At 42.4% G+C, this 24,546-nt stretch overlaps 2 protein-coding genes across 4 annotated transcripts in view; both read right to left on the reverse strand.

Annotated features, from left to right (window-relative positions):
* PAXBP1 (PAX3 and PAX7 binding protein 1) overlaps window positions 1-5,368 on the reverse strand; it is a 34,416-nt gene extending 29,048 nt beyond the window's left edge. Inside the window, exons 1-2 of one of the 3 annotated variants that reach the window (XM_079922740.1) lie at window positions 4,821-5,368; window positions 3,259-3,387 (exon numbers count right to left, since the gene is read on the reverse strand). In XM_079922740.1, coding sequence (XP_079778866.1) covers window positions 3,259-3,387; window positions 4,821-5,163 — 472 coding nt within the window. In that variant the 5' untranslated portion in view covers window positions 5,164-5,368. Of the gene's footprint in view, window positions 1-1,646; window positions 1,709-3,258; window positions 3,388-4,820 lie in introns of those variants that run through there. The other 2 variants (XM_079922739.1, XM_079922741.1) reach the window with 2 other exon arrangements.
* A 16,463-nt stretch (window positions 5,369-21,831) lies between these two features.
* EPCIP (exosomal polycystin 1 interacting protein) lies at window positions 21,832-22,491 on the reverse strand (the record flags this gene model as incomplete). Its single annotated transcript, XM_079922364.1, has 1 exon — window positions 21,832-22,491. The coding sequence occupies one exon, from the start codon at window positions 22,489-22,491 to the stop codon at window positions 21,832-21,834; it is 660 nt and encodes a 219-aa protein (XP_079778490.1).
* Between the last annotated feature and the right edge of the window lie 2,055 nt (window positions 22,492-24,546).

Below are 24,546 nucleotides of genomic sequence, written 5' to 3' on the forward strand. Positions count from 1 at the left end.
CATCAATGGCTTTTATAGACAAAACAGAACTACAAGAAGGTTTACTAGATCAGATATGCCCAGATAAAGATTTCTGCAGACTTCAAAAGATTCAGTGTTTCAATAAGTTGATAAGTATTTGCTTGTGACTGAGCAAATACAAGTCCAAAACATGGCTGACAGGTGAATTTTTGTGACTTGGTCATATATTATCCTTTCAGACAGCTTTATAAAAAGAGATGCTAACTAACCTTTTCTAGGCTCCTCTTGTGCCTCAATTTCTTTGACTGCTACTTTAAGAAACTTGCTGTCACAAATATTCTCTCTACTTTGAATGATTTTTTTAGGTTTGCAGCTGTTTTATTTATAAGTATACATTTAACACAAGGAAATAAACACTGATACATGGAAGTCTAGTTAATAGTAGTGTAACTATGTATCATTTGGATGATTACATGATTTTAAACAACAAACTACACTGAAAAATTAATGCGATAAAATTCTTGGTCATAATATTATTAAGAATACATAAACTGAAATTATGATTGCTCCAAATTTGAAAATGGAAGTGAACTCATTTGGACAGAGTCAGAGTTTAACATAATCTGAAAGGAGGTGGGGGTCAGGCTCTCCCTCTCCTTTCTTCTGTCTACAAAGACACACAGGCTTCTCTTTAGCAAAAGAACTTCTACTTGATCCCAATTGTTTCTCTACCGTCCTTTCCTTCTCCCTCTGCCAAACTTCCCAAAGCAGCAGTGCAGACCTGCTACCCACCCCTTCCTCACCAATTTCCATGCCTCAACCCTGGCAAACAGCCTTTGATTTCTCCCATTCCAAGCTCACCAACTAACCCAAAGGCTGCAGCCACAGCTAATTCATACAGTATCACTGAGCAATTTAGTAAAAGATGTTCCTTCCTCCAAACAGGCACAGAGCTTGGCAAGTAAACTAGCCTCTTTTGCCAGATGCCCTCCTCCGGAAAAGAACACAGCAACCCTGCCAATAGCCCTTCCTCAGCCCTTCCTTTTCCTGACCTTTCTGATACTATTTCACACAACTGACAGTCATCATCTTGAAACTTTCCTATCTTTTCTCCTTTGGACTTTATGATTCTTTTTATCTCTTCAGTAAACCCTCTTCTCTATGTGTATGCTTATTACAGGTAGAAGTCTTTGGTCCTCAGGAATTTTTCCTTTATGCTACTCCCTCATCAACTCCATTTACTCTGGTTTTAATGATCACCTCAATGAGCACCATACCTAAACCTACATCTCCAAATCTTCACTGGCCATTTCCACTCAAATTCAAGTTTAAAGGTAAACTCATTATTTTAGGAATATCACAAAAGTAGACTGATACGACCCTTGTTTTCAAGTTAATGCACCTCTGCCTGTCTAGGGAGGGCTGGGGTAGGAAAAGCCCGGGATTGTGATTTGATGAATGAGAAGAGCTACAGAGCGCCATCACTTCAGAGATGACGACCTATATAACACAGAGGCTCCACCTTTGGGGAGGACATTAATTGAGTTACTGGGTGAGTAGGAAACCCGTTATATGAAAGTAGAAGATAGAAGAGGTCACAGAAGGTGGCTTCAAAAACCTTGTACTTGCTTCAATTTCTTAACCCAACAGTAAATGGTCCTTTCTCAGTTCTCACTTTTCCTGACCTTCCTTGTTCGATTTCATCGTACACAGTTGGTTCTCAAGAGATCTGGAAAATATGAAGCAGCTTCCTAGAGTCAAAAATAATCAGTTCCCCTAAAAACCCTCCTCCTCCCACCTGCATTCCCTATTTCTGTATATCATACATAATTATTATCTCAGTCACCTGGCACAAAAGCTCAAATCTGACTATTTCTTTCAAATCCAATAGCTGACTCATACCTTAGGTCTACCAATTCTTCCCTTGCAATACTTCTCAAATCATCTTTTACTATTTCTTTTCCCACACCCACAGCAAACATTTTTAACTCATCCACAATTTCCCACTGAGTCAGGAAAAGCCTCCGTCTTGCTCAGCTGAGACCTTTTTAAACCCACTACTAATGGATTAAAGCTGGCCCTTGCATTTCAACTGCTTTAAGCCTCCAATCTCTCCCTGTGCCAATCCATGCTGCATGCTAACACCAGGTTAAGATTTCAAAAGGCATTCATCATGTCGGCATCTTGCAGGCCGCTGAAACAGCAACCCTAAATCCCTTACTAGATAGTAAACATCCTTCACATTCTGTCAGCAACGTACCTTTCACCCTAAACCTCCGCTTCCTCCACAAATCGTCTACTTTGGCCTGTCAGGCATACTTGCTCTTTTCCAAAACAGCCTAGGTCACATTAATCTTTAATATCCCCATACCTCCCCTAGCCTTTGGTATTTAAATTATCAAAAAGCCGGCTTCAAATTCCACTTTATCTAGGAAGCATTCCTTCACCCACCTCTAAAAAAAAATGTAGTTATACTTCACCGGACACTTTGCCAAATACTGAGTCCAGTTATACATTTAAGTGATGCTGTCTCCAAAATAAGATCGCAAATTTGAGATATAAGGACATACTTTTCCACATTAAGCATATAGCGGAGAACTGGGAAATAATAATTCTACCTTTAATTCCATAAAATAAAAATATTTCCCTAAAGCATTTGCAGTGAGAATAACTCATATTAGCATATGATAATGGAACCACTTTCCTAAGGACAAATAACTGCTTAAAAATGTTAACTTAGATTGTGAGAGGACATGAGAGATGTCTGTACAACGCAGGCAGGGGCCACACACTGAGGAGTCTTCATCTGTGTCGCTGATGAGGCTGCTGAATGGGAGTATTGTCAACATTAGACTTAGGGCATTCCTAAAAGTTCTCTAAGAATTAAACCAACTGTGTAAATAACACCAAAGGAATCGAAAGCTTGTCTCTACAAAATACAAGTATGGGAATTTGCACAGTACTCCTTCAAATAGGAATAAACCTGTATCTCAGGTTTAAGTGCGAAACCTCCCTTCTCTGTTCAACAGCAATTGGAACACTAGTAGGAAAATTGGGAGACAATTTAGTCATTGCAGCAGAAACATTCCTGTGGCAACAGTTCTGTCTTTTTAAAAAATGCATTTACAATGCAATTGTCTTATAATTAAACAAAAGAACTGTATCGTTACTCAATTTGTACCCGACAACGACAAAGTCAACTGAACAAGTTCACTATATATACCAAATCCATTCAAACCCTGTGAGAAACAGTTTCATTTTGTCATTTCAAAAGAATCATATTCGTTTGGTACTTACTGTCAGCTGATGAGTTGATTTCTGTCTTAATCTTCGATTTTTCAAGATCTTCTTTATATTCTTTCTTAAGCAATTTTACTATCTTTTTGCTATAACTTGATTTCTTCACTTTGAAAACTTCTTCACTTTCTTAAAAAAAGAAATTAAACGAAGTCTGTAGTAACCATTTTCAGACAGTGTTTTCCATTCTAACTTGCAAATTCTTCCAAATACATACTCATACACGCCAAATCATTACATAACTTGAAATTATTTCAAATCTGTAATAGGTTCTCAAAAACTGAGTCAACTTCATAGGTTAATCTGGAATAATGCCAATTTGAGACTTTTTAAAAGGCAAAACACATGTAACTGCAAAAAATTGTCCTGTGTCCTACTGTCTTCCTTGAATCATCTATTGCAGGAGGAAGAAGTCATCGAAAAAGCACCTGATTATCATATTATTAAGGTATCCGAAACAAAACATCCAAAATCAAAAGGTGCTAGTTTACAGAGCTGTCAAATCCGAGTAACTCTATATTCATCACAAACTGACATACTGTTATTTCAAGACTAAGTTGAGAGCTAATCACTTTTCAAAAATAAGTTTTGATGACGTATCCATCATCCTTGATTTGAAAACTTTAAAAGTCAAACGCACTTTGCCAAATTGTCCCTGTATCATTAAAAACAAAAATGTGGCTGTACTCCTCTCAAACTTAAGATAAAAAACAACAGGAAAGCCAAAGAGAAACTGCCTATTACTGGAAACAAGAAAGCATCCCGCACCGAGATGCTTCATAACATGGACTTAATTGGGTTATATAAACACACACTCAACAATTCGGGAGGTAAAACGGTTTAAGATTTAAGGCTCATTTACGATCAGAAATCTAAATCCACTGCAGCCTGGCCCCTCACACCAGACTGGATAAACTGCCCTGAAATACCATTACACTGTCTTTCTTCATTGTCCAAATGTCAATGCGAGGAAGGCCGCACATCTGTACCCCTGTTTACTTTTATGGGTAAACTGAGGCTCCGCGATCGCAAGGGACTGGCCCCAGGTGACTCAGAACCAGAGCTTCAACTCCGGGCGTCTGTTCCCAGACCGAGTACTCCTTACACACCCGGCCTTCCCGATCAAGGATGTCTAACCAGGACGAGAACGGCAAAAGGGGTGGGCACGGTGACCTACAGAGGGCTCAGAGAACGTGCCAAGAGCAGTATGGGGACCTGACTCGAGTTCTCCCTAAAACACACCCGCCAGTTAAAAGAAGCAGGACAGGGAACACTGAATTTCCACTTGAAAAACTCAGAATGACTGATCTGAGATCCAGGAATAGGAGATGCACGGGAGGACGATGAGAAGGAGGCGGTAGTTAAGAAAAGGCTGGTGGCGGCGCGGGAACACGTCCCCAGCCAGAGCAGAAGGCCGGAGGCGGGGACAGTGTGCAGCGGGTCGGGCGAGAAGGGGCTCCGTTGCCGGGGGCTGAGGCTGGGAGCCCAGGGAATGCGGGGACTCGAGGTGGATGCGCGGGGTAGGGATGTCGGGATCTGGGAGGTCGAAGCGCGAAGGTTACCTTCGTCCTCATCCTGGAAGCTGAGCAGGCTGGCCCGGGGCACCTCTTTGTTCTCTCGTGGCCTCTTGCGCGGCTTCAGCCCGTTGCCGGGCTCCGCGCCTCCCGGGAAGCAGCCCCCGGCTTCAATCCCGGGGCCCGAGGTCAGCGCGGAAGGCGGAGGCAGCCCCGGGCCCAGCAGCGGCTCCCCCCCGGGGGCCCTGTCGCCGCCGCCGGGGCCCGGCTCTTCGCCGGTGCCCGGCGGCGGCAGCAACGGCGGCGGCTCCTGCTCCTCATCGCGTTCTCGCTCCTCCTCCTCCGAGTCATTCCGCTTACGCACGTTCACTCGCCGGGCCTTTCGGAACATTCCCGCGGCCCGCACGTCTGTCTCCCACCGGCACTCACACCGCGGCCCCGGCAGCGCAGAACTCGCGAAGGCGCACGCGCGCTCCCCCCAAGCTTCAGCCGAGTCGCGTCTTCCCTCCAGCGACAGTGCACCCCTGAGCGCGCTTGCGCTCCCGCTCTCAGTACTTGGGGAGAACTCCGCGCCTCTCGCGAGAACATCAGCTGTTTGCACTGTCCTCTGTCGGCGTGGAGGATTATCGGCATGGAACTCTGAGACTTCGGTGCTATCCGACGGGTCACAAAGAGGATCATAGAGATTAGAGGACAGAGTAAACCCTGCTGTCCCTCAGCCCAGGGAGCTGCAGTGCGCCTTCTGCACTTACGTAGTCACGCGAGGAAACCTCCCGCCAAGCGCAGGGAGGGGCAAATAGAGAAGGAGGAGGAGGGGAGGGAGGAGGGGAGGGAGGAGGGGAGGGAGGAGGGGAGGGAGGAGGGGAGGGAGGAGGGGAGGGAGGAGGGGAGGGAGGAGGGGCGGAGCCAGGTTTGGCGAGGGAAAGTGCAATCCAGCGGGTAGGATGTTACTCTCGAGACTGCATTGAGGTGTGGTATGATAATTATAACTAACTCTACTGAGTAGCACTTCGTATTTCTACAGCTTTATGGCTATCGAGCACTTTCAAAAATACTGAATCTCATTTAGGATAAAATGTTCCTTGGCCTGATATTTTAGCCACCTTCCCTCTGTTACAACGAAAGCAAAAGTGTTTTTGGTGTTTTCGAAAGAATGCCAGGTTTGCTAGCAGTTCCGAAACCTGGCTGATTTCAGAAACAAACGGAAGGAAAAATCGACTTGAGGGTTGGAAATGGTTGTGACACATTTCAGACTTGTGTCACATAGTAACAATCTTAACTGCCAAGGGCGGAACCGGGTATTTGACTTTGAAGTGGAACTCACCTGCTTTCTCATTGTGCCACCAAATGTAGGGCCTTGTCCTTCACTTATGTGCATATATGCGAATTTTCTTGTCTCAAAATTCAAAAGGTGACAAGGGGCATTCATTCATATAGTGAAAAAAGCCTACCCATCTCTAGAAGCCTTCCAGTTCGCCGGCAATGTTAAAAGTTTCTTATGACCCTCCAGAGGTATTCTATGAACATAAAAGAAAAGATGTATATTTTATGAATTACCCTTTTTACACAATGTGCAAACAGTGCATTTTTAGTCTAACATAAATTGGAGATCAGTTCATATCTGTTCATAAAACGTTGTCTCTTCTAATACCCACCTGCATAGTGATCCACGGTTAGACTGTACCATAATCTATTTAACCAGTCCCATTAAAAAATTGGTATTACGGTTATTTCCAGTCTTGCTGTAATAATCAATGCTGCAATGAAAAGCTTCGAAAAATGGTCACTAGTAGGATGAACTAGTAGTGGAATTGCTAGATCCAAAGATGTGCGTTTGTAATTTGGCTAATTCTAAGTTCTTTATAGCAGCTGTGCCAGTCTGTACTCCTACCAAAGTGCCTACTTGCCTACACCATCCTGTCAAAATTTCACTTGAGATTTAAGTTCCAAGTTGAAAAAGATCCCAAGCTCAAGAATTTCTATATCATACACATCTGCCTCTGGTTTTCTTTGATTGGATTGAGATCTGCCCACCCATCACTCACTTTTGGAAACTGGCAAGATGATCTAGGCTGAGAGCGTCCTCTGTAACATTTTCTTCCAGTTAATAGGGAACGTTAATAACATCTAGCTTCCATTCTACTCAAATTACTCTAAGTTCTTATATTCTGGCTATTCAGCATTGATTTAAGTTCTGATTCCAACAGTGTTTCATTGGTGAAATTGAACTCCAATTCCTATCACCGAAGATTCAAATTGTGCCTGGTCAGCCTCTAGACAAGCAGCTCCAGAGCCAAGAGACAGATTTGCAGTAACTTGATTAGGGTAGAGGCAACAAAGACAAGGTCCGGAGGACTTAAGGACTATGTTAATATTTTGGCTTAAAACCTCAAAAAGATCTTCCACTGTACAAGTGGTGATTGAATATGGGTAGAGAGGAGACCATTGGTAGTTTTAAAGCAAGCTAACAAATGAAAAGACAACATGTATTTATAACTTTGACAATCTACCTATTCAGATAATTGAAGGGCAAAGTTAAACTCTTAGAAGTTATCTTGCTGCCAAAGCAAGCCAGAGGTCCTTCTAGAGGTTATAGACCCTGTGGAAATTAAATTCCTGAAACTGACTAGCTGCTTTAATTGCCTGTCATCCAGTATATTATCTGAAACTAATTATTTTATAAAATGCTCTGTGCTTTGAGTATTAAACTGACTAATTTGTTTATTGAATACAGTATGTCATCACTTTTTTTTTTTTTTTTTTGGCCATGCTGCATGGCACGTGGGATCTTATTTCCTGCACCAGGGGTTGAACCCGAGCCTCCTGCAGTGGAAGCTCAGAGTCTTAACCACTGGACCTCTAGGGAAGTCCCAAGTGTGTCATCACTATTTAATGTTGGAGTGCTTTTAGTATCTGGGAAGACAAAGACTGCTTCCTAAGAACTCTTACATCCATCATTTTGTTTGAATCAATCAGTTCAGTACTTTTTTAAAGTTATCTTTCCAAGCAATAATTCTGATTCATTTTTTTTCCACCAAATTGTGACTTTACATGGATTAACTGGCCCATAAATTCAAACAAAAAAGGCAAACCACTTTTGTTTGTTTTGTTTGCCAACTCAGACTCTATAGTCTGGAACGATAGTTACCAAATGCAGGTCTATGAACCTGTGAAGTTTTCCCTAGGCAGCTGCCAGATGAGAAGAGTAAGAACAGTCTGTTCATGTAGAGTAGCCAGATGTCCTTTCTTGGGGGGAAAAAATGGTCCTTTATTCAGAGATTGTCTTTCTCTTTCCATGTTAAGGTACTGAAATCTCTTTCCTTATATGAAATAATGATGATAGTATATGGTAGTGTGTTTGTTTGTTTGTTTTTCTGCGGTACGCGGGCCTCTCACTGCCGTGGACTCTCCCACCGCGGAGCACGGGCTTCGGACGCGCAGGCTCAGCGACCATGGCTCATGGGCCCAGCCGCTCCGCAGCATGTGGGATCTTCCCGGACCGGGGCATGAACCCGTGTACCCTGCATCGGCAGGCGGACTCTTAACCACTGCGCCACCAGGGAAGCCCTGTTTGTTTGTTTTTATACACTTATTTGGCAAACTAAAAGGTAGTGAAAGCTATGAGTCCTCCCAAATCGTTTATTTTATCTAAAAATTTTATTTGGCAGGCAAATAAGTAGTCTAAATAATAGTCTAATCTAATAGTCTATGAATCCCTGATCTACAGATGTTTCTTTTCTTCCTAAAACTATAACTCACTAATTCTGTTCTGGAAAAAAAAAAAGCTGAAGAAATCATTTAATTATTTAATTAAATTATGTTAGCCCTTGCCTTGGCGCAGACAGCTGTGCATTAACTTAAAGTAAAATGTAAGTTTCATGGGGGAGGAGATTTTATGTTTTGTTCACTGCTAGCTTTAGGGTACCTACCATAGTGCCTGGCACACAGTAGGCAATAAATATTTGTTGACGGAATGGTACTAGACATTATCTGTGTATTTAATTAGTGATAAATGTTTTACCCTATGTTGATATAAATCAATATTTTCAACAGTTTACATCTCTTTATTCTCAAAACAAGATCACAAGACATTCGTTATAAGTTACTGGGTAGATTAGTTCTTAAAGTAGTTATAGATACCTCCCCTTCTGCCTTTGGGAACTGCCTCCTTTGGGAGAAAGGCACCCCACCCAGTGAAGGCTGGAAGACTGGTTACATTGTACTGATTAGGCAAAGGATAGGGACCTGATCCAAGGTAGGCCAATCAGGTTCTCCCAAGATTTTGCTCTTGAAACAGAGACAATGAGTCCCTGCTTGTGGCTGGACTTGCAGTAAACTCAGAAGCTGTAGGAAAGCCATCAATTACCATGTCAATTCAGGAGCTGAGAAAGCTAGTCTGTGTAGAAGGAGAGAAGGGTGAAGCAGATGTGCTAGAAAGCAGAAGAGGACAAAAAGAATAGCATATGGGATTCTTGTGCGTTTCCCGGTTCCTATTCTCAACTCTTCTTAAAGCAGGACTGCACTCCTGTCTGTGGGTTCTCTTAGATACCCCCAGAATCCTTAGAATAAATGTTTTTTGTTTTTTGCGGTACGCAGGCCTCTGACTGTTGTGGCCTCTCCCGTTACAGAGCACAGGCTCCAGACGCGCAGGCTCAGCGGCCATGGCTCACGGGCCCAGCCGCTCCGCGGCATATGGGATCTTCCCGGACCGGGACACGAACCCGTATCCCTTGCATTGGCAGGCGGACTCTCAACCACTGCGCCACCAGGGAAACCCCTTAGTTTTTAATTAATGGAAATAAACTTGAACTACTTTAAGCAAACATGCACACAAACAAAACATCATCAACGACAAAACAAAACAAAACAAAAAGACAGGGCTTCCCTGGTGGCGCAGTGGTTGAGAGTCCGCCTGCCAGTGCTAAGGGATACGGGTTCGTGCCCCGATCCGGGAAGATCCCACATGCCGCGGAGCGGCTGGGCCCGTGAGCTATGGCCGCTGAGCCTGCGCGGCCAAAGCCCGTGCTCTGCAACGGGAGAGGCTACAACAGTCAGAGGCCCGCGTACCGCAAAAAAAAAAAAAAAAAAAAAAAAAAAAAAGCTAAGAACACTAGGACCAAAGAGTTCTAACGAAATAAACAAGAGTTATTTTAATTTTGTAGTAATGGTAATTTTATCCAACTTAATAACTCTTCAGTTATAGCTTTTGTTCAGAGAGATTTTCTTTCTTCCTTTATTTTTCTTTTTTAAAGATATTCATAGAGGTATGCTCACTGACATTTAAGCAGTGGGTTAAAGTGAGGAAAGCTCTTTACCTTGCAAATACATAGTTGTTGTAAGTAAAGAGAGACAGGTATCTCCATCCAGAGCAGGTAAATGGTCCTCTTAAAAATGTTAGAAAATTTCTATATTCTTTGTCTCAAACTGCATTTAGCCATTGTATCTAATTCAGTAAGATTATCTTTTCAGTCAAACCATGATTATTGATGGGATCCAGATTTAAAAGTCAGACTTTTAAAAGTTAAAAAAAATTTTTTTTTGCCATATTAGTATCCCCAGTGGAAAGCCACTCAACTTTTATAAATGTATTGGCAATTCAACTGTAATGGCTATTCCTTACATTTTCTGAAATGACAGTTTCTTCAACAAAAAGAAAGAAATTTCTCTTCATCCAAATTTAGAGTAACATAAAAGTAAACGATGTTTTATTTCCTTGCATGGAAATACTGAAGTTATTCAGTATTTTTAAAATACATCTTCTAAAAAAAAAAAAAATACATCTTCTACTTAGACCGGGTAATTGTATTATCATCCATTCATTCAACAATTCTTATTGAGCATCTGCTATGGTCTGGGCACTATGCTAGGCAATAGGAATCAATATGAACAAGGCAGATGTGTTGTTATAATGAACAAGAAAGGTGTGTTCTTTCGCCTTCTGGATCTTTAGTCAGGTGCTGAAGACAGATAACAAAACATGTAAAAAGCCAAAAATTTATTACAATTGCAGTTAATATTATGAAGTCAATAGGATATTATAATGCAAAAACCACAGATATAAAATCATAAATTTCAATTTGATTCATTTTTTTCCTTTGTGCCAATGGCCATTTAATTATTTATTTTAAAAGATTTGTTTATTATTTATTTAATTTATTTTTGGCTGAATCAGGTCTTAGTTGCGGCATGCGGGATCTTTCGTTGAGGCGCGTGGGCTCTTCGTTGTAGTGCTCGGCCTTCTCTCTAGTTGTGGTGCACGGGTTCCAAAGCGCGTGGGCTCTGCAGTTTGCGGCACCCGGGCTCTAGTTGAGGCCCGTGAGCTTAGTTGCCCCGCAGCATGTAGGATCTTATTTCCCCAACCAGGGATCGAACCCTCGTCCCTGCATTGGCAGGTAGATTCTGTACCACTGGACCACCAGGGAAGTCCCTGGCCGTTTAAATACCTTCATCATTAGTAAATATGGAAAGATTTCTGAGATTGTGCAGAGCATTTTCCTTCAAGATGGTTACAGTTAGTAGCTCCAGGATGTCTCTTTTAGTAAACGTTTCTTTGAATATTTCATGCAAAATGAGGAGCAGCTGAAATCATTTTATCTGTTTAGTATTTTATACCTTCTAGTGTTAAAATGTAAAAGAGGGGCTTCCCTGGTGGCACAGTGGTTGAGAGTCCGCCTGCCCATGCAGGGGACGTGGGTTCGTGCCCCGGTCCGGGAGGATCCCACATGTCGCGGAGCGGCTGGGCCCGTGAGCCATGGCCGCTGAGCCTGCGCGTCCGGAGCCTGTGCTCCACAACGGGAGAGGCCACAACAGTGAGAGGCCCGCATACCGCCAAAAAAAAAAGTAAAAGAGTATATAATTCATAATCATAGTACCTATATGATATTTATATTACATTCACAATGGACACTTTATGAATACATCTAAGAACTATACAACCAATGCAAAAGCAAAAATAGTGATGCCTCCTTTGTGAGAGAACTCACTTAGCTCTGTTGGCTCAATATCATTTGTACAGTACTGTCTTTCCTTCTTGGGGAAAAAGTCAAAAGCAGATACCTTATTAAAGACAACAGAGTTGGGGACTTTCCTGACGCTCCAGTGGGTAAGACTCCACACTCCCAATGCAGGGGGCCCGGGTTTGATCCCTGGTCAGTGAACTAGATCCCACATGCATGCCACAACTAAGAGTCCACATGTTGCAACTAAGAAGCCCACATGCTGCAACTGAAAACAAAAAGATCCTGCACGCCACAATGAAAATCCCGTGTTTCCCAACTAAGACCTGGTGCAGCCAAAATAAATAAATTAAAAAAAAGACAACAGGGCTTCCCTGGTAGCGCAGTGGTTGAGAGTCCGCCTGCCGATGCAGGGGACGCGGGTTCGTGCCCCGGTCCGGGAAGATCCCACATGCCGCGGAGCGGCTGTGCCCATGAGCCATGGCCGCTGAGCCTGCGCGTCCGGAGCTTGTGCTCCGCAACCGGAGAGGCCACAACAGTGAGAGGGCTGCGTACCGCAAAAAAAAAAAACAAAACAAAAAACAAAGAGACAACAGAGTTATAAGTATCTCTTATGGTTATAAAGACAAAAGAATGTTTTTTTTTTCTGTGTTATTTAGTTTTACTCTAGGGCAGCAAAACTATACAATAAATACACAGTAACATTATAGTATGATTACAGAGGGAAGCATCAAATCAAGCTTTGAATTTTATTTTTAATATTTATTTATTTATCTTTTGGCTGCGTTGGGTCTTCGTTGTGGTGCACGGGCTTCTCATTGCGGTGGCTTCTCTTATTGCGGAGCAGGGGCTCTAGGCACGCGGGCTCAGTAGTTGTGGCTCTCGGGCTCTAGAGCGCAGGCTCTAGTTGTGGCGCGCGGGCTTAGTTGCTCCGCGGCATGTGGGATCTTCCCGGACCAGGGCTCGAACCCGTGTCCCCTGCATTGGCAGGCGGATTCTTAACCACTGCGCCACCAGGGAAGCCCAAGCTTTGGATTTTGGAAAAAACTAAGTTGACTTTTAAAAATAACCTTTGTCTGATTTTAAGAGTACTACCTGTGTTACTACATTTTAGAAATTTAGAAAATGTAGAACAATACAAAGGAGAAAATAAGGATCAATTATAATCTTAACAGTTAATTTTTGGTGAATTTCTTTCCAGAATTGTTTTATGAACATTCACTCATTCATTCTTAGTGGCTTCAACATTCCAGTGCAATATCTACTTGGAGTTAGTTCTCTAACCTCCTGACTCTAGTCCTCCTATCATAATCATTGCATCTTGGACCTCCTCCAAGTTACTAGTGAGTTACAGGGAGTCTTCCCCAGTGAAAGCTTCACTTCCATCCTTCTAGTCTGCTTACTCTACCTCCAGTCCAATGAACCCATGACTTTTCACTGCCCATCCTCTTGCTTCTGCCTTTGTTTCCCTCCTTATCCAGATTGGATTTCATGGGGACAAGATTATAGTCACTCCCTTGCAACAACTTCAACTCCCTTTCCGCCTCCTGCTCTGTTGTACTCACCCAGCAAAACCCTAGTCATAGTTGAGCCAGACTGTGGCCTTCTCTTTATCTGTCCCTGAGTGGCTAATTTTTCCTATTTTCTCTTAAATTAACTACAGACTTCAAATGGACACTAAATACATTATTTTTCTTAGTAATACATTATTTGAATATGCTTCTCAGTTTCAATCAGGCAGATGACGTAGTCAAATAATGTGTAAGTTTATATGGGATTTTAATAATATAATCAGTGAGCTCAAATACATAGATAGATAGAATTTTGTACTCTCCAAACAGAGTCCATTTAATCACCTACATCATCTGTGAGACATTTATAAATATCAGTCATTAACCTGGCTACCAAAAAAAAAAAAAAAACCTGAACAAATTCTTCAAAATAGAGATTTTTATAGGGCACGTTTTCCAACCAGAGAAAAAGTTAAATGACAAACCAAATTCAAGAAGTTGAGTGACACTTCCTAATTAAAAAAAAAAAAAAAAGCCTTAACTACTTTGGAATTAATAAACCATCTTCTAAATCTCTGAATCAAAGAGGAAATAAAATATACATTTTCTAAAACTCTAGAAATTAATAAAAATGTTATTTCCATATAAACATATATGGTACATAGCTAAAGGGGTACACAGAGAATAATGTATAACTTTAAGTTTATAATTACCAAAGTGAAAACAGAAATAAAGTATTCAGCCTCAGAAATGACAAAGGAAAGAAAAACCCAGCAAAACAATTCAAGAATGTGTGGAGTAGGGATAGTCAAAGATAAAACAGTAATTAATAAATCAGAAAATAATAAAATAAATCCCAGGGCTTCCCTGGTGGCGCAGTGGTTGAGAGTCCGCCTGCCGATGCAGGGGACGCGGGTTCGTGCCCCGGTCCGGGAAGATCCCACATGCCGCGGAGCGGCTGGGCCCGTGAGCCATGGCCGCTGAGCCTGCGCGTCCGGAGCCTGTGCTCCGCAACGGGAGAGGCCACAACAGTGAGAGGCCCGCGTACTGCGCAAAAAAAATAAAAAATAAAGAAAATAAATCCCCAAACATAGGAATTACAAGGAAAAACCCAAGCTTAATTAAGGAAGAATACAGAACACACATACATATCCCCACAACTTTACATATAACCAGACACGAGGAAGAGCCGAATTAATTATGAGAAAATGTGCTACGGAACCCAGTGGCAATACATTTGAAATTCTACAGAAAATGTGTATTCTAGCAAAATACAAATTTCACAACTGACTTAAGAAGAACCTAATAGCTCTTAGCAAACCAATAAGCAAAGAAGAAGCAGGAAAGACCTTAAGAGGTAAATCGACTTTGAGTTAAAGATGTGGGAATAACCATAGGTTTTTATCATTTCCTTCTCCCAGCACTCCAACGAAACAATGGCAAAGGCTTAAAATGTGTAAACATATGGCAATGAAGAGAACATGAGAGAATCATCTGCACCTTAGGGATTTCAACAAATTTATCTATCTAGTATTTTTAATGTTCCCTTGGTCAGTTTGCTTTCCCATACCAGGAGATTATTATGTACTTGTTCTCAAGCCCTTCATGCTATCCCCAACTAATAACTACATAATTCTTTACTGAAAAGAGAGAATCATCAGAGGGAACCACATCTACAAACCAACTTGTATCTGTACTCCTCTTCCTTGCCTCCACTCATGAAAATGGAAAACGTGGCCTTCTCCCTATCAAAGATGAGTTCATCAACTTGTGCTCAGAATTCTATCCCCTTAAAGCGTTCACTCTTTTGGCCTTCCTGTCTTCTGCCTCATCAACACTTTGTACTGTGTCATGTCCACCTGCATGCACACTATATTAGTAAGTCCATCCTAAAATTTCTTTTGATCACTCTTTCCAGCCACTGCTCTGTTTCTCTGGTCTCCTTCACAGCCAGACTTCTCCATACATATACCTTCACTAACTCCAGCCCTTTTTCATGTCCCATTCATTCCTCAAACCTCTCCAATCTGACTTCTGTCCTTACAACTTCACTAACACTTCCATTATTCAGGTCACCAATGACTTACCTCTTGCAAAGCCAGAGGACCCTCCTATGTTTACGTTATTTGACCCATCAACAGCCTTCAACAGAACTGACCCCACTCTCCTACTTAAAACACTGTCCTCTCTATGGTGTGCTAGGGCTGGCTCGTCTAGCTTACAGAGCTGATTCTGCACATCTCCCAACTTCAAGTTCAGTGATGCCACATTGTAGCTTGAAATTGGCCATGGTAGGAGTATTTACACCATGGAAACCAGCAAATGCCTCAAGTTGGACTTCTTTTTCCTTGAGAGCTGATTATTAAACGTTTACCAGAACACCATTCCTTCAAAAACACCCCAGCTCATGTTATTTCCTTCCTCACTAACCTTGTCAACCCTTTATTGGCTCTCCTCTAAGTGGTCCCTAAGTATTCAGGTGCTTTATTGTTTGATCCTGGGCCCTCTTTTTCACTCTCTTGTTAGGTGACCAAACTAAGTCCTGTGGCTTTAAATACTCTTATAGTAAGGATAATCTTAGTCCTGTGACCAGTATGTATCAGGTAGCAAGCTGAAGTTGAATTCAATTAAATGACAAATAAGTATTCTCCTTTTGAGAAACTTGCTCCTGGCTTGATGTAAGCCCTAATAAAGACTGAATATTTAACCATGGGACACCAAGTGACTGTATGATCTTAGCTGCCCCAAATAAACTGAAGTTATCTGATCTGCTAAAAATATAATGATGGGCATGAAAACAGCCCTCTATACATGAGTGGAAGTCGTATATATGTGACTGGATGCTAGCGGTCTTGAAGACACAAGCAAGTTGAAAGAGTACTTACCTGTTCTCTGTGCTTTGTTGCTCTTACTCTTTTTTTTTTTTTTTTTTTTTTTGCAGTACGCAGGCCTCTCACTGTTGTGGCCTCTCCCGTTGCGGAGCACAGGCTCCAGACGCACAGGCTCAGCGGCCATGGCTCACGGGCCCAGCCGCTCCGCGGCATGTGGGATCTTCCCGGACCGGGGCACGAACCCGCGTCCCCTGCATCGGCAGGCGGACTCTCAACCATTGCGCCACCAGGGAAGCCCCGCTCTTGCTCTTGATGCATTGCTCACTGTCCCTTGAGCCATACCTATGACCAACTGATTAAGGAAGAAAAAATTCAAGTCTAGAGCACATATGGTTCCACACGATGTGCTGGCATCATCTGAAGTGGGCTCAGTAGCATTATAGCCCCAATCGGGCATAGGCATGAGGGAAATAGTGAAGGGAAACCTTCCCAGCAGAAGAACACCAAGCAGTGCATCTGGTTGTCTGCTTTGCCTGGAAAGAACATGGGTAGAACTACAGATCTATTCTGACTCATTAGTAGTAATTAATAGCTTGGCTGGATCACCACTTCTCAACTGGGGCTCCTAGAGACAATTAGCCTTAATGTCCTAAGGTATCCATTTAAGTAATAAATTAACTTATCTTGTATGCATCTAGGCGTGTTCCATCTTGGGAGAATTGAGAGAATAATCATTCAAATCATTTTCTATCTGATTTACTTCTCTCACAAAACCCAGAGGAGGAAAGGCTGGGGTGAATGTTACAGGACTTGGAATAAGACAAGGAGATGTGGGGAAGAGTTACAAGGACAGACTCAGAATAAGCACAGGTAAGAGGACGTTTGTGTCTATGTGAATACTCCAAAGTGCCCCCACGAAAAAGGGTGCTCACAATATAAGGTGGATGAGATGACTCCTTCTATAGATACCAGTCTACCTCCTTCCCTAGCTCTTCCTGTGCTTACCCAATGGACTCATGAACAAAGTAGCCACGGTGTCAGGGGTGAAGGTTCTGTATGGATTCAAATGGACTTCTGATCTGTTTAGCATCCAACCTTGATCCCCCAATATGGAACACTCCCTGGGGGGATGAGCCAGTTTCATTATACTAGACCCTTTCCCTCATAAAGGGGACAGCAGTTTGTTCTCACTAGATAAAATGGTTGCTTATTCTACGGAGTTGCCTTTTCCTGTGTGTGCCAGTTAATTTTATGTGTCAACTTGACTGGGCCAAGTGATGCTCAGACAGCTGATAAAACATTATTTCTGGGTGTGTCTGTGAGGGTGTCTGGTAGAGATAAGATCACCCTCACCAGTGCGGATGGGCATCATCCAATCCTTTGAGGGCCTCAATATAACCAAAAGTCAGAGAAAGAGAAATTTACTCTCTATGCTCGAGCTGAGACGTCTATCTTCTCCTGCCCCTTTTTTTGTCCATGCCGCACAGCATGCAGGATCTTAGTTCCCCAACCAGGAATCAAACCCGCACCCCATGCAGTGGAAGCACGGGAGTCTTAACCACTGGACCACCAGGAAAGTCCCATTCTCCTGTCTTTTATAGCTGTTGGTTTTTCCCCAATTCAGGATCCAGTGAAGATTGCACGTTATATTTAGTTGTCATGACTAGTTAGTCTCCTTCATTCTAGAACAGCTCATCCCTTTTTTTAAACTTTCATGACACTGATATTTTTGCAAAGTCCAGGCCAGTGTTTTTGGTTTGCTTATTTGTTGTTTTTGCAGAATGTCCCTCAATTTGGATTTGGGTTAGATGCAGGTTTAACATTTTAGGCAAGAATACTTCATAGTTAATGTGTCCTTCTCAGGTGTATCACATCAGGCAGCCCATGATGCCAATTTGTCCCATTAAGTTCAGTCACTCATTTAGGGACCTTTCTCCATCATAAAGGTACCATTTGTGGTTTACAAATACTCTGCAGGATGATAATACTTTTAGACATATTTCATCCAATCATTTTAGCATCCATTAATGATTCTTTTCAGAATTAATTATTATGGTGGTGTTTGCAAAATGGTGATTTTGTATTTCTATTATTCCTTCTATATGTATTTGTTGCCATTCTTCTGTAAAGTAGTACTTTCCCTTCCCCATTCCCACTTCTTTCTTTTTCTCCCTCCCTCCCTCTCTCCCTCCCTCCCTCCCTCCCTTCCTTCCTTCCTTCCTTCCTTCCTTCCTTCCTTCCTTCCTTCCTTCCTTTGTTTTGACAGTACTAACTCATGGAATTTTTTTTCAAGTCAATATGCTAAAATCCACTCTGGTAATTGATCATATTGATACTCAGATGGTCCCTTTGTGACCGGTGGAATTCTTTAAGCTGACTTCTATATTTTTTTATATGTCCCCATCAATTTATTGAGCTTTTCTTACTTTCTGTCACATTAAGATGTTCCAGGCTCACCCTTAAATTTTTGCTGCCCTAGCCCTGTGCAATCAGTTATTTCTTCAAGGCCCTATTTTCTTTATAAAATTTTTATTTATTTATTTATTTAGGCTGTACCAGGTCTTAGTTGCGGCCTGCGGGATCTTTTAGTTGCGGCATGCAGACTTAATTGCAGCATGCGGGATCTAGTTCTCCAACCAGGGATCGAACACGGGCTCCCTGTGTTGAAGTCCCGGGGTCCTATTTTCTTTGTTGTTGTTTTTTTGTTTGTTTTAATGCGGAATGGTTTTGAGGAACCAAAATGTAGGTATCGATGTGCTTTTTGCTACAGGAGTGTCGTTGCTTCTTGGCCCTCTCAGTGGATAAAGCTAAGAAATATGTCTTTAAAATGTCTCTTAAAACACTACATATCAGGGTTTTACTTATTGTTTTGTTGAGTGTGATGGGAAAAATGTTAACAGTGCAGACTAAACGTAAAAATGTATCATGTCTGTAGCCCTTACATTGTGACTAGTCCCCTAAATCGAGGAAAATTTCCTCCAGTATTTGAAACCAATTATTTGATTCAGCAAAGAAGTTGCTTACATCATTGACTAACAAGTGACATTCCCACATACATCTTTATTGTTTAACTTTCCTCTTACTCCTAACATAAATGAAAATATCAACCAACACTTACGTCAGAATTATACTTGCTCATCAATTGGCGCCCTAGGTTGGCTTTGGATACAAGATTTTGGCAAAAATCAACTAAAGCATTCTTTGAGAGTTAATTGCGTACAGAGTTTATAATAAAGAGCATTACACATTTTATTATCATTTGTAAATTGTGTGCTACACATCCTTTCTATCAATAAAATTTATAATAAACTTATGCACATTTATATCTACACACAGACTTTTGTGGGGAGAGCTGACGGCTAAACTTTCACTAGCACACCACTGATCAGAGGCGACAAATGGCTAGTCCCAGACTCCATGGGGACCACTGACATAGTTTGACCCACACAGTGGTTTTTAAAGCAACAAACAAAAAAGCAGAATAATGTGCCAACGTTTACAAATCACCTGGAGTTCCTAATTCCCTTGAAGGATCAGATCTGGCCCTGCTGTATTGTCCCATGGCAGTGACACTCAGCCAGCTTGCACTGCTGTGGACCCTTCAGGTGGATGTGCCTGCTCAGCTCGCCACAATCCCCACCGCTCCCTATTGTCCTCCCAACCCTGTGACTGAGCGCCAGATGCCATGTTTCCCCATGTATATGCCTATTTGTCCTCTGTCAGCACAACCTGAACCGCATTTCAGTCTAGAAACCTGGCAACCTCAGGCTTGATTTATAACTTAATTAGCTTTCCTCCTCTATTGATTTAAGTCCCATTGACCCACAATTATTTCTTATAAGAATCACTTAAAACACATGTGAAAGGGCTCTGAAACTATTAAAAGCCACCAAATGGAAGATATGCACATTAAGATGCTCATAATGTCTAACATCAGTTAAGTTTATACTTTATTAATAAAAATCTATTAAAATTCAATTTGCTACATTTTCAGTAACTAATGATAGTAAATATATTTATTATTAATCTTTTCACTTGTATCCTTCTTGCCATTCTTTCTCCCTCTTTTTTTCTTCTTTGTCTTTTTCCATCACTTTAATCTTACCTCTCAAATACAATGTCAGTAATGAGGTCATTACATTTTTCTATTAAAATTCATATTTTGGTCTTAGTTTTGGCCTAATTTAAACACTGACATTATAGATGCATGCTAATTAGCCCTAATGGCCAAATCCCCCACCAATTACGCAAATGTAGACATTTCAGGTTATTTCAGTCACCCTGTGTTAAGGTTAAGAGAAAAATGTGATGAATGTGAGATAAAGTCATCAATTCCAAGACAGCCTGTCATTTCATAATAGAACTATTTCTTATTATGATATCATAAATTCAGTAATGTTTCAAATTCTTTGCACTCTGAATTTAGACATTTATACCATAATTGCCACAGATTCTTTATATTCCACTTTAATGGTAAGTTGGGTCTCTGGGAGAGAAGATTTTCTTCGTACAATGATGAGTCAGTTTAATTAATTAATTTTTAAATGTATTTATTTATTTATTTTTTGGCTGTGCCACATGGCTTGCAGGATCCTACTTCCCCAACCAGGGATTGAACCCGGGCCCTCAGGCGTGAGACTGCGGCATCCTGACCTGGACCACCAGGGAATCCCCAAGTCAATTTAATTAAAAAAGAAATGTGTTAGTTCCTTATATCAATGCACATAAAACCATTTTGTGTTAACCCCATCATACAAAGTATCTTGACTTTCGTTAAGTTCTTTCGTTAATTATTAGTTATTATCTATTAGTAATCTGGGCATATTTACCCATGGGAGTAATGTTATAAGGGACTGTTACATTCCCAGGCTAGTCCCTAGTGTAGTCAAACATAGTTCTCCTAGTATTAATCTAAGTTCCGATTTCTGGAGCAGGAGAAGGAGGTGGGGGATGAAGACAATGAGAGGAGAAAGGGGGAAGTGGTACAGCGGGGCCGAAGATAGTAGGCAAGACAAGAGAGGGACATGAAGGGCTAGAAGAGGAAAACTTTCCCTGGGTTTAGGCCTTGCTCTAAGGAAAAAATCCAATGCACTTGGCCTTTGTGACTTCCAATTTTGATTTCTGTATCCCTTCCTCAGGACCCTAGTGCCCTCATTCAGTCCTAAGGTCCCACCCTATCCTCCAAGCTTCAAACCTCCCTCACTAAACACACTCACAAGATTCCCCTTTCTCAATGTGAATATTCTTAACAAGATATTTGGAAAATACCAGTCTAAGAGAGCCTAATCATTCTGTGGCAATCACAGTCTCAAAATGCTGAAGTCTATCATTCTCTACTTAGGGGAATTCCAACCTATCTAACAAAATGAAGCAAAAAAAAAAAAAAAATTAAGGCAATGTTTTGAAGGAAGGCGCCTTTCTTGGGGGTCACCCCCTCTGCTGAGCTCCACTAAGCAGTTCCTGGGGTGCACTGGTCTCTCCATTTCTGATCTGACATTTCTCCACCTGCCCCCAGTAGCAAGGACCTAGCCTCTAGTTGGCCCCCAAGGCTCGTTTCTGGACTGAATCAAGTAGGTTTTTTGGCTCTTTTTATTTTGTTTTACCATGGATGGGCATGGGCAGAGCAGAGGGGGCCGGCAGAATGGGGGCTGGGGGTGAAGTGAAGTTGAGGATAGGAATACCCATGACCTTGTTCACAGATTCCTTGTTGAAATGATCCATAATGTGCCCAAGGTCCCAAAGGTTGGACACAGCTACAATGTTAGTAAATGAATGTGACAACATAGCTTTTGTTGCTTAGAACTGGGAAGGTTTTAAAGTAGGAAAAGTAGGGGAAGTTGCTGGCCATGCTGGCAGAGTTTGCAATACTGTATGATTTTAAGGATGACTCCCTGTTGAAAAGTGCCATGTCTAAGAAGGAGATATACATACAGGTTTGCCAGCTTTGGTGTAACAACATGGGCTTCTCTCTGGATTCTCTCTCCCCACCATCGTGGATGAGTAAACTCTGCTCTGGGGAGGGATGCTTGGCCTCGGTGCTGATGCGAAGCCTCTTCAGACCGCAAATAGCCAGGTACTCAGTGGGGAGAACGTTGGCACTGCACAGAGAAAGCTTCAGGTCCCGGACCAGCGTGAAGTTCAACAGGGGTCCCAGTGCAGATGTGTCTGTGAACCAGATGGTCAGATGGTCATTGTAGCTGGTTTGCTCGACTGCAAAAGGCAGGACGGTTTTACAGCTGCACATCAGGTTGGCCAAACTGTAGTCACAGTCCCGGATGTCTGCAGAGCAGCTGCACTTCCGAATGGTGTTTTCCTTCGTGAAAATTAGCGTGCCGTTCTTCTGAGCTCTCGCGAAGCAGCCAAGTGCAAAGACGCCCAGTGCACCGAGCACAAGGAGGCTGCACCCAGAGGGTGGTACCATTCTTGTCTCAGGGTGGGCCAGCGAGCTTCCCCTTCATGAGCCGATTCACTGGAACTCACCTGAAAGAAAACGTGCAGCTCTGCGATCACAGCCTCTCATTAGAAACGTGCAGCTTCCGGAAAAGGAGCCCCCTACATAACCCGTCTTAAACTTTCTCTCTTGCAGTTTCTAGCAAAGGCAGGCAATGCTAAGAGCCCAAGTGCAGGCAACGCTCTTTTCTCAGAACCTCCTGGGAGGCCTCAGCCAATCCCATGAACTCTGCCCACCTGAGGGGTAAAACTCCCCGTGATGTCTGTTGGCAGTGAGACTAACATGCCAACAAGTAAGCAAGAGCAGATGCCGGACAGGAGACCTACCGCAGCCTGTCTGTGGGCAGGGATTTGGAGTGTTCTAAGCGCGTACTTCCAAACTTCCTCCAAACTTCCCGTTGCCAGTACTGAATACCTGACTACTCTCTAAACAGGCACATATCCCCACCCCCCCTCAATATCTGACTTCCTGGAATTCAGGAGACAAACAGTTCCTTGTCGGAATCAGCTACCCAAGTGCTACCTGTTAACACAGCATGAATACCGGTGAAACATTTAGTTAATGGTAAACTTCAATTTCTAACTAGACAAACATGCTCCCCTCGATCATATTAATCTGTTTGTAGGACCATTCATACTTTTCCTGGTCTCCTAGTCCAGAATTAGAATCCACTTTAACTGTGTTACTCGACAATGAAAAGATTAATCACACACCAGTTAATCACAATGATCCTGATTTATCTACTCCTTTCCCCGAACAAATTTTATAAATTGACTTTATTAAATAACTTACTATAGGGCTCCAAAAGGAAACAATGTATAAGCACTGTTAAATGACCTAAATAAGGTAGGAATGCTTGTTTAATTTAAAGAGCAACCCTGATGTCCAATTTGGGGGGAAATGCCCTACAGTGCCTGGCGTATAATAGACGTGTGGTCTTCTTTTATGGTGTGATTGGAATAAGACATTATGAAATAGGGCACCAGATTTCAGTTTTGCAAAACTAAGGAAATTTCTCCTGAGTTAGCTGATGACTGAACAGACAGACCAAACAATACAGTTCAGTGCATCTATACATACGGTGGTAGGCATGGCAAGATACTGGGGATAAGACCTCTGAGTAGGAGAGTCCAGAGCTAGTGATGGCCCCCTGCAGGAAGCGTGGTAAGGAAGGACTGATGGAAGGTCACTCCAGGGAGTTACACATGTGTCCAAAGAGGATGGTGACAGCAGGAAAGAAGCTAGGCAGACCTGCATTCCTCAGGGAGTAAGATGAGGCTACAAGATGGCAGAGTAAGTCAATGTGAGATCTAAGGTGGAGGGCAGAGCTAAAAACGCTGGGGTCAGGTACACAGGCAGACAGCACAAGTCCATCAACAGGTTGGTGGCGTGAGTGCTGGGAGATTAAAAATCAGCTCAGTCAAGTAAACTTGTATGGATGGTAAGACACTGGCTCACAGCAATCCTAATACATTCATTCATTCAACAAATGCCCGTTGGGAGTTTACTAGGCGGCAGGCGCTTTGCTAGCCCAGGGGATACAGCCCAGAATAAGACAATGAGCTTATGTTCTAAAGGACTTGATTCTGCTTCCAGAGCCCAAGGTGGGTCAGGCCTACGTGTGAGGACCAGAGGCTATGAGCGTAGGGAAGGGAAAGGAGGCAAAGGCAGGAGTCAGGTAAGGCCAAGCAGAAGAAACAAAAATGGGCAAGAGCCGGACCCTGCCCCAAGGGCTCATCTGCAAAAGAGGAAGACCAGGAAGGCTGAACCGAGAAAGCTCTCCTGAATGCACACACAAATATAGGATCATAGGAGAGGGGTAGGCTAAAATCCAGTCGGGAGACTGGATAAGGCGTCTGATAGTGTTTGTGTTTATCTTGAAGTTGGCACAGGGTTTTCTTCTTTTTTTTTTTTTTAAGTATAAGTAGTGTTTTTATTCTTTCTAAAAATGGATTTTTCAAATAGGTTTTTAAATTAATTTTTATTGGAGTATAGTTGATTTACAATGTTGTGTTAGTTTCAGGT

This window comes from Stenella coeruleoalba, assembly GCF_951394435.1.
Source record: "Stenella coeruleoalba genome assembly, chromosome: 5".
In the NCBI taxonomy this organism is placed as follows: domain Eukaryota; kingdom Metazoa; phylum Chordata; class Mammalia; order Artiodactyla; family Delphinidae; genus Stenella; species Stenella coeruleoalba.